We start from the raw sequence: 9639 nt of genomic DNA on the forward strand, positions 1-9639 counted from the left end.
GTAATTTTGGAGAGAAAAATTAGGTTTTCAAGGTCTGGCTTGTGTTGGGCACTTGCTAGCCACGCCGGCTGCTAGTTAAGGAAGGAGTTCACCGTGTTTGTTTGGACATATCAACTAGCACACACACACAAGCCACGTCCCTTTTTTTATGTGCCACTCGCCCGCGGGACAAGCGTTACGAGGTGTGTCACGTTGTTTAGTTCTCCTTTCTGGCCGGAACGTTTGCATAAAAGGTGTTCCTCCTGGGTTGCCCAGATTGTTGACACGACGCTTACGCAAAGAGCAAGCGAGCACGTGCTCTCTGACACAATGGTTCATGCACTAATTCTTTCATTATCTAATGAGCTCCTACAGAAAGTGCCTAATTAAAATTGTACAATGTTTATTCAATATTGTTTCCTCTTAAAAGAGACTCCATTTGTTTATTATACCTGATACACTGTTGTAGAACTACTACTGTTGGTGTTATTTTATTGAATTTAAAATATTTGTGTGTCTTTACTGGGGCTGTGAATCTTTGGGCATCACATGATTCAATTATTGGGGGTAACAATTCGATTCAGAATCGATTCTCTATTAAAACGTTTTACTATTTTTAATAACATTGGGTGCCAGTTCTATGATTAACTACATTCCTGCATAAAATAGATAAACAGCTCTGATAAATTTCTATATTACTCAAAAGAAAACCTGTTTTGTTTAATAAAATTCTACTTAAACATTTAATAAAGTCAAAAACAAAAAAGGAGACAACAGAAGTTATCGAACACTTCTCTTTTCTAACGTAAATCTATACAGCAGATATGATCAGCTACATCAACAATATGATTTTTCTGAAAGCTTCGGCAGGACAGATTAAAAAAAAAAAAAGATATTTGATTTTTGTATTTTATTTAATCGATTATGAATCGCGATGCATGCAAGAAAAAAAAAATCCTGAAACCCTTAATTTTTATTGTTAAGCAAAAATGGCTATACTACAAAGAGTTATAAAATGACTCTTTGTATCATAGACATCCATCCATGCACTTTCTACCGCTTATTCTCTTTGGGGTCGCTGGTGCCTATCTCAGCTACAATCGGGCGGAAGGCGGCGTACACCCTGGACAAGTCGCCCTCATCGCAGGGCCAACACAGATAGACAGATAGACATACCTACTCGGTGGCCTAGTGGTTAGAGTGTCCGCCCTGAGATCGGTAGGTCGTGAGTTCAAACCCCGGCCGAGTCATACCAAAGACTATAAAAATGGGACCCGTTAGATCCCAGCTTGGCAATCAGCATTAAGGGTTGGAATTGGGGGTTAAATCAGCAAAAATGATTGCCGGGCATGGCACCGCTGCTGCCCACTGCTCCCCTCACCTCCCAGGGGGTGATCAAGGGTGATGGGTCAAATGCAGAGAATAATTTCGCCACATCTAGTATGTGTGTGACAATCATTGGTACTTTAACTTTAAATCTTTTTTAATTTTACCATTACAGAATTTGTATATTTTTGAAACTATTTTGTTGTTTTTCTTAGCTTATTTAGTCACAATAAAAAAAAATTCTAATACATAAATAACACAAATGGTAAAACAAAAAAAACAAACAAGAAAAAGGATCAATAAAATGTAAAATATATAAGCAAACGAATAAACATAAAACATGTCAAATAAAAGGGGAAAGTGAGAATTGGTAACGTCCTTTCGATACGAAAATGGCCGTCGTTTAAAGTGTTTATCAGGATTGTTCTTCCTTGTAAACACTTTGAGTTTGAACACTTTCTTAAAGTGGATCATATTAGTACTTTGTTTATTAATCCATTCCATGATTTAATTCCACATACTGACATACTAAATGTTTTAAGTGTTGTACGTGCATAGAAAGGTTTTAAACAATGTTTTTCTCCTCTGTTATATCCCAGAAGACACAAGACATTAAAACAGCGTTGAGAACTTGTTGAATTAGTTCCTGACGTTGAGCAACTCAAACACACGCTTTTTGACGACGTTTATTAAATCTTGGGTTCTGATGTCAAATTGACCATTGAAATTTGGTCATTTCCCAATTGATATGCTACACCTCAAACATAACATTGAAACAACATGCTTTTTTACGATGTTTATTCAATGTTGGGCTGTGACATTGCCCATCCATCCATTTCCTACCTTTTTGGGTCATGGGGAGTGCTGGAGCCTATCCCAGCTGCATTTGGGCGGAAGGCAGGGGTACACCCTGGACAAGTCGCCACCTCATCATAGGGCCAACACAGATAGACAGACAACATTCACACTCACATTCACACACTAGGGCCAATTTAGTGTTGCCAATCAACCTATCCCCAGGTGCATGTCTTTGGAGGTTGGAGGAAGCCGGAATACCTGGAGGAAACCCACGCAGTCACGGGGAGAACATGCAAACTCCACACAGATGACAATGTCATTGGGTTCTGATATTGAATTTTGGTCATTTCCCAACTAACACTGTGGATCCAATGTTAGCCATCAACTCAATTTACAAATACAACTATTTTTGCAACGATGTTTACAAGTCAGTTTTAGTATGTATGATCAACGTTGTATCAATGTCTTTTGCCGGCTGGGATTTTTCCTTTTGCTGAGAAAAATTGTTGTACATTCTTGGGTAGCAGGTTACAGTTTGCTTTGTGCATAATTTTAGATGATTGCAAACACACTAAATAATTCAATTTCAATATTTCTGATTTAATATATACATCATTCTTATGTTCTCTATATCCAACATTATATATTTTTCCAACTGTTTTCTGGTAACGGGCTTCACGGTGACAGAGGGGTTAGTGCGTCTGCCTCACAACACAAAGTTCCTGCAGTCCTGGGTTCAAATCCAGGCTCGGGATCTTTCTGTGTGGAGTTTGCATGTTCTCCCCGTGAATGCGTGGGTTCCCTCCGGCTTCCTCCCACCTCCAAAGACATGCACCTGGGGATAGGTTGATTGGCAACACTAAATCGGCCCTAGTGTGTGAATGTGAGTGTGAATGTTGTCTGTCTATCTGTGTTGGCCCTGCGATGAGGTGACGACTTGTCCAGGGTGTACACCGCCTTCCGCCCGATTGTAGCTGAGCAAGGCGCCAGCGCCCCCCGCGACCCCAAAAGGGAATAAGCGTTAGAAAATGGATGGATTTTTTGGTACCAAATTTAGTGACAGAAGTGTACTTTTGTAATTATTTCCCCAATTTTCTTTGCAATAACAGTATTTTAACACTGCATGGTCTCTGAGTTATTGAAAGTTAATTCTAGATTATATATCATGCCTCTCACCGGGATTGTAGACGGTTGTGGACATAAACCCACAAATTGGTCAACTTTGACATCCGACTTAGACCCGCAGATGGAGTAAAAAGACCCTTTGTGGGGATTATGATGAATTGTTCGTGTAAAAGGGAAGACATCATCATCCTAACAGTCTTTATCCCAGTGAGAGCAGACATTGTACGGTAAGTGCTTGTTTTTTTCCCCCCCATTTTTTATACCTTGTTTAGCACTTAGCAATACTGCTACATGATGCTTAGTCTTTCAGTAAAGCTGCATTTGTTCAGCACACAGCTTCTAAAACTTGTATATCTAAGGAGGATCCTTGTATTCAGGATCAGAAATTGAAGTTTCTTGATCATCATGTTTCCCAAAGTAGTATTTGTTGTCTCCCATCACGCCTGCCATGATTAGTAGTGTTGTTAATGAAGAAAAATAATAAAAAATGGTGATGCGTCTCTAAAGTTAATACGCCGCCGTATGCTTAAAATGATTAAAATATGTAAATATTACGTGTTATTATGAATGTTACTATATTACATATACACTTACAGCATATACAGTATATAAAACATTGATGGATGTTTTTGTATGTTTTCAAAACCCTTTATAAAACAACTTCCAATTAGCTCTGTTTTGAGCTGACTATTGCTAGTGTTTTTTCACGATTTAGAATGCATAAAAAGGAAAAATGTGGATCATCATGTTTCAGAAAGTATTTGTTGTCTCTCATCAAGTCTGCCATGATTAGTAGTGTTGTTAATGAAAAAAAAAATCTAAAATTGTGATCCGTCTGTAAAGTTAATACGCCGCCGTATACTTAAAATGATCAAAATATGTAAATATTACGTGTTATTATGAATGTTACTGCATTACATATACACTTGCAGCATGCATATAAAACGTTGATGGATGTTTGCATGTTTTTAGAACACTTTATAAAACAACCTCCAATTAGCTGTTGTGAGCTGACTCTCGCTAGTGTGTATTCACGATTTAGAATGCATAAAAAAGGAAAAAACTTATTTTTTTACCTATCTTGATTATGAGTGTTTTTAATAAAGGAAAGTGATCGTTGTGATCAAAATATGTAAATATTAGATGTTATTATGAATGTTACTACATTACATATACACTAAAACATTGATGGATGTTTTTGTATGTTTTTAGAACACTTTATAAAACAACTTTCAATTAGTTCCATTGTGAGCTGACTCTTGCTAGTGTTTATTCATGATTTAGAATGCAGAAAAAAAGTGAAAACGTGTTTTTTTTTTTTTTTACGTGCCATGATTAGTAGCAATGTTGTTGACGGAAAAAGGGATCGTTGTGATGAGTCTGCAAAATTAATGCGCCGCCGTTTGCTTGAAATGATCAAAATATATAAATATTACATATACACTTACAGCATGTATATAAATGGATGTTTTTGTTTGTTTTTTAGAACACTTTATAAAACAACTTCCAATTAGCTCCATTGTGAGCTGACTCTTGCTAGTATTTATTCACGGTTTAGAATGCATATAAAAGGAGAAACATGTTTTTTTTTCATGTGCAATGATTAGGAGTGTTGAAGGAAAAAGTGATCATTGTGATGAGTCTGCAAAATTAATATGACGATAATAAAAATATGTAAATATTACGTGTTACTACTATTGCTAGTATTTATTTACAATTTAGAATGCATAAAAAATAAAAATGTGTTCTTGTTTTACATAAGGATTGTGAATGATTGGTGAAATTACAAACCCCGTTTCCATATGAGTTGGGAAATTGTGTTAGATGTAAATATAAACGGAATACAATGATTTGCAAATCATTTTCAACCCATATTTAGTTGAATATGCGACAAAGACAACATATTTGATGTTCAAACTGATAAACATTTTTTTGTTGTTGCAAATAATCATTAACTTTAGAATTTGATGCCAGCAACACGTGACAAAGAAGTTGGGAAAGGTGGCAATAAATACTGTTTAAGTTGAGAAATGCTCATCAAACACTTATATGGAACATCCCGCAGGTGTGCAGGGTAATTGGGAACAGTTGGGTGCCATGATTGGGTATAAAAGCAGTGAGGGTCACCACTTTGTAAGCAAATTGTCGAACAGTTTTAGAATAACATTTCTCAACGAGCTATTGCAAGAGGTTTAGGGATTTTACCATCTGCGGTCCGTAAAATCATCAAAAGGTTCAGAGAATCTGGAGAAATCACTGCATGTAAGCGATATAACGGACCTTTGACCCCTCAGGTGGTACTGCATCAGTGTGTAAAGGATATCACCACATGGGCTCAGGAACACTTCATAAAACCACTGTCAGTAACTACAGTTGGTCGCTACATCTGTAAGTGCAAGTTAAAACTCTACTATGCAAAGCCAAACCCATTTATCAACAACACCATGAGCTCACCTAAGATGGACTGATGCAAAGTGGAAAGGTGTTCTGTGGTCTGACGAGTCCACATTTCAAAATAAATTTGGAAACTGTGGACGTGGTGTCCTCCGGAACAAAGAGGAAAATAACCCTTCGGATTGTTATAGGCACAAAGTTCAAAAGCCAGCATCTATGATGGTATGGAGGTGTATTAGTGCCAAAGGCATGGGTAACTTACACATCTGTGAAGGCACCATTAATGCTGAAAGGTCCATTCAGGTTTTGGAGCAACATATGTTGTCATCCAAGCAACGTTATCATGGACTCCCTTGCTTATTTCAGCAAGATAAAGCCAAGCCACGTGTTACAACAGCGTGGCTTCGTAGTAAAAGAGTGCGGGTACTTTCCTGGCCCGCCTGCAGTCCAGACCTGTCTCCCATTGGTGTGGCGCATTATGAAGCGTAAAATACGACAGCGGAGACCCCGGACTGTTGAACGACTGAAGCTCTACATAAAACAAGAATGGGAAATAATTCCACTTTCGAAGCTTCAACAATTAGTTTCCTCAGTTCCCAAACGTTTATTGAGTGTTGTTAAAAGAAAAGGTGATGTAACACAGTGGTGAACATGCCCTTTCCTAACTACTTTGGCACGTGTTGCAGCCATGAAATTTTAAGTTAATTATTATTTGTAAAAAAATTATAAAGTTTATGAGTTTGAACATCAAATATCTTGTCTTTGTAGTGCATTCAACTGAATATGGGTTGAAAAGGATTTGCAAATCATTGTATTCCGTTTATATTTACATCTAACACAATTTCCCAACTCATATGGAAACGGGGTTTGTAAAAAAAATAGTGCAGTTCTCTTTAAAAAAACAAAACATTTATTAATGTTTTTACATTTGTAAGAAAGAAGCACATGACTTGTGTTTGTTTACACTGAGAATGTAAAACAGTCATGTAAAACTAATGTGTTTTGTTTCATCACTGTGTGATTAATCAGGGCAGCTGTGGGATATGAGTCCACGCTCTCCTCCCCAAAAGTGACCGTGGGGATTTTAACGGCGTGGAGAAAGGAAAAAAAATGTAAACTGAAAAAAAAAAAAAAAGGATACAATTTGACGTTTTAGACAAGATTTTCAGTCAAAACAACATGGTATATAGTCACACGGAGACTGTTTAAGTGACGGTTCCTCGAAGCACACGCGTGTTTCATTGCCACTTCCTCTCTCTGCACTTGTCAAGAAGTAACCCCTCTAAAAGTAAAAATAAAAAACGAGGATAATTTAAAATAAATTCGAATAATTTTGTTGTTTGTCCTCGCACGCGCCTTCTGACACGAGCCTTTCAGGTTCACTCACCGCGGCTGTCGGCCATCACCTCCTGCGTTTGAAAAACAAAACAAAACAGTTCAAATTCCTCCTTTCCGTCTTTTATCCTCCTCTTTCCGCGATGTTGGTGAGTCCGTCCTCCACTTTTCTGCTACTTCGTGTGGCGTCTCCCCGCCGTGATCCCCCCCCCAAGTGCCACTTGGTGGTCAGCCAATGGGGAAGCGCGCTGGCCAGTCACGTGACCGCCAGGACCAGCCGCGGTCGCGGCGGCGGCGACAACACGGGAGCCACGTGCGCGCCCCCGTCACAACAACAGAGCGTGGAGGTGCGCGCGCGCCTTCATGGAATTCCTGGGAGCGCTGCTGGGACTTGTTCTTCGGAATGCCGGACATGACGTCACCACAAATAACGGTCAACTTGTTATTGCAGTGGTTCTTAACCTTGTTGGAGGTACCAAACCCCACCAGTTTCAAATATGCATTCACTAAACCCTTTTTAGTGAAAAATAAAATGTATATTTTTTTTCAAATTCAAGACAAAGTTATGTTTTTGGTAACACTTTATTATGGGGAACATATTCTAAGTAACAGAGATTTAATTTAGAGTTATTTGGACACTCTGGGAACATATTCTAAGTAATAAAGACTTAAAGGCCTACTGAAATGAGATTTTCTAATTTAAACGAGGATAGCAGGTCCATTCTATGTGTCATACTTGATCATTTCGCGATATTGCCATATTTTTGCTGGAAGGATTTAGTAGAGAACATCGATGATAAAGTTGGCAACTTTTGGTCGCTAATAAAAAAGCCTTGCCTGTACGGGAAGTAGCAGACGATGTGCGCGTGACGTCATGGGTTGTGGAGCTCCTCACATCCTCACATTGTTTACAGTCATGGCCACCGGCAGCGAGAGCGATTCGGACCAAGAAAGCGACAATTTCCCCATTAATTTGAGTGAGGATGAAAGATTTGTGGATGAGGATAGTGAGAGTGAAGGACTAGAAAAAAAACACAAAAAAAAGACAGGGCAGCGGGGGCGATTCAGATGTTATTAGACACATTTACTAGGATAATTCTGGAAAATCCCTCATCTTCTTATTGTGTTAGTAGTGTTGTAGTGAGATTATACTGTCGTACCTGAAAGTCGGAGGGGTGTGCCCACGGGTGTGGTGACCGCCAGTGTCTCTGAGGGAAGCCACATTTCTCGACGGTTGGGCCGGGCTGAGCTTTTTTTCCCCCTCCTCCACGGTGGAAGCATCCCACGTTCGGGGGCAGCCGGTCTGAGAAGCCAAGACAGTCCGCAGCTGCCTCTTTGACAGGTGCACGAGGAACGACACAAGCTCCACTCATGTCCACGGTAAGAGCCGACTTATTACCACAATTGTCTCACCGGTTGACATGTGGTCGGGAACCATGGCCGCTTGACCACTCGGTTCCATAGTAAAGCTTCACCTTCGGGAATGTAAACAAGGAAACACCGGCTGTGTTTGTGTTACTAAAGGCAGCCGCAATACACCGCTTCCAACCTACATCTTTCTTCTTTGACGTCTCCATTATTAATTGAACAAATTGCAAAAGATTCAGCAACACAGATGTCCAGAATACTGTGGAATTATACGATTAAAGCAGACGACTTATAGCTGGGATCGAGCTGGAAAAAAATGTCCGCTACAATCCGTGACGTCACGTGCACGCGTCATCATACCGCAAAGTTTTCAACAGGATACTTTGCGCGAAATTAAAAATTGCAATTTAGTAAAGTAAAAAGGCCGTATTGGCATGTGTTGCAATGTTAATATTTCATCATTGTTATATAAACTATCAGACTGCCTTTAATTTAGAGTTATTTGGACACTAGGGGAACATATTCTAAGTAATAAAGACTTAATTTAGAGTTATTTGGACACTTAGGGAACATTCTAAGTAACAGACCAAATTTAGAGTTATTTGGACACTAGGGGAACATATTCTAAGTAATAAAGACTTAATTTAGAGTTATTTGGACACTTAGGGAACATTCTAAGTAACAAAGACCAAATTTAGAGTTATTTGGACACTAGGTGAACATATTCTAAGTAATAAAGACTTAATTTAGAGTTATTTGGACACTTAGGGAACATTCCAAGTAACAAAGACTTAATTTAGTGTTATTTGGACACTAGGGGAACATACAGTATTTTAAGTTACAAATACTTAATTTAGAGTTATTTGGCTAGGGTTAGGGTTATAATAAAACCATGCTGAATAAGGCATTAATAAGTACTTAATAATGACTAGTTAAGATCCAAACTGTTACTAATTTGCATGTTAATAAGCAACTAATTAATGGTGAATATGTTCCCCATACTGAAGTGTTACCATGTTTTTCTTACTGGTGCACAAAATGAACCGTGCATGAACATCACCTTCTTCAAATAACAAAACTAAGACAGTGCATAAACTCACAACGAATTACACACCTGCAAATCAGTCAACTGTTGCCGGATCCGTAATACGTCGACAAGGAGAAGTTTGTATTTACACGATGAGTTGGATGTGTTTTGACCTCCGCCGAAACCCTGGGGTTCGATCGAACCCAGGTTAAGAACCACTGTGTTATTGTAACTAAAGGCCTACTGAAATGAGATTTTCAGTAGACCTTTAAAGGTCGCCAATAAAA

At 38.7% G+C, this 9639-nt stretch overlaps 1 protein-coding gene across 1 annotated transcript in view; it reads right to left on the bottom strand.

Annotated features, from left to right (window-relative positions):
- paqr6 (progestin and adipoQ receptor family member VI) overlaps positions 1 to 7279 on the bottom strand; it is a 33885-nt gene extending 26606 nt beyond the window's left edge. Inside the window, exon 1 of the mRNA XM_061882338.1 lies at positions 7010 to 7279. Coding sequence (XP_061738322.1) covers positions 7010 to 7025 — 16 coding nt within the window. The 5' untranslated portion in view covers positions 7026 to 7279. The remainder of the gene's footprint in view (positions 1 to 7009) is intronic.
- Between the last annotated feature and the right edge of the window lie 2360 nt (positions 7280 to 9639).

The sequence above is a fragment of the Nerophis ophidion genome, linkage group LG21 (genome assembly GCF_033978795.1).
Source record: "Nerophis ophidion isolate RoL-2023_Sa linkage group LG21, RoL_Noph_v1.0, whole genome shotgun sequence".
NCBI classification, from domain to species: Eukaryota; Metazoa; Chordata; class Actinopteri; order Syngnathiformes; family Syngnathidae; genus Nerophis; species Nerophis ophidion.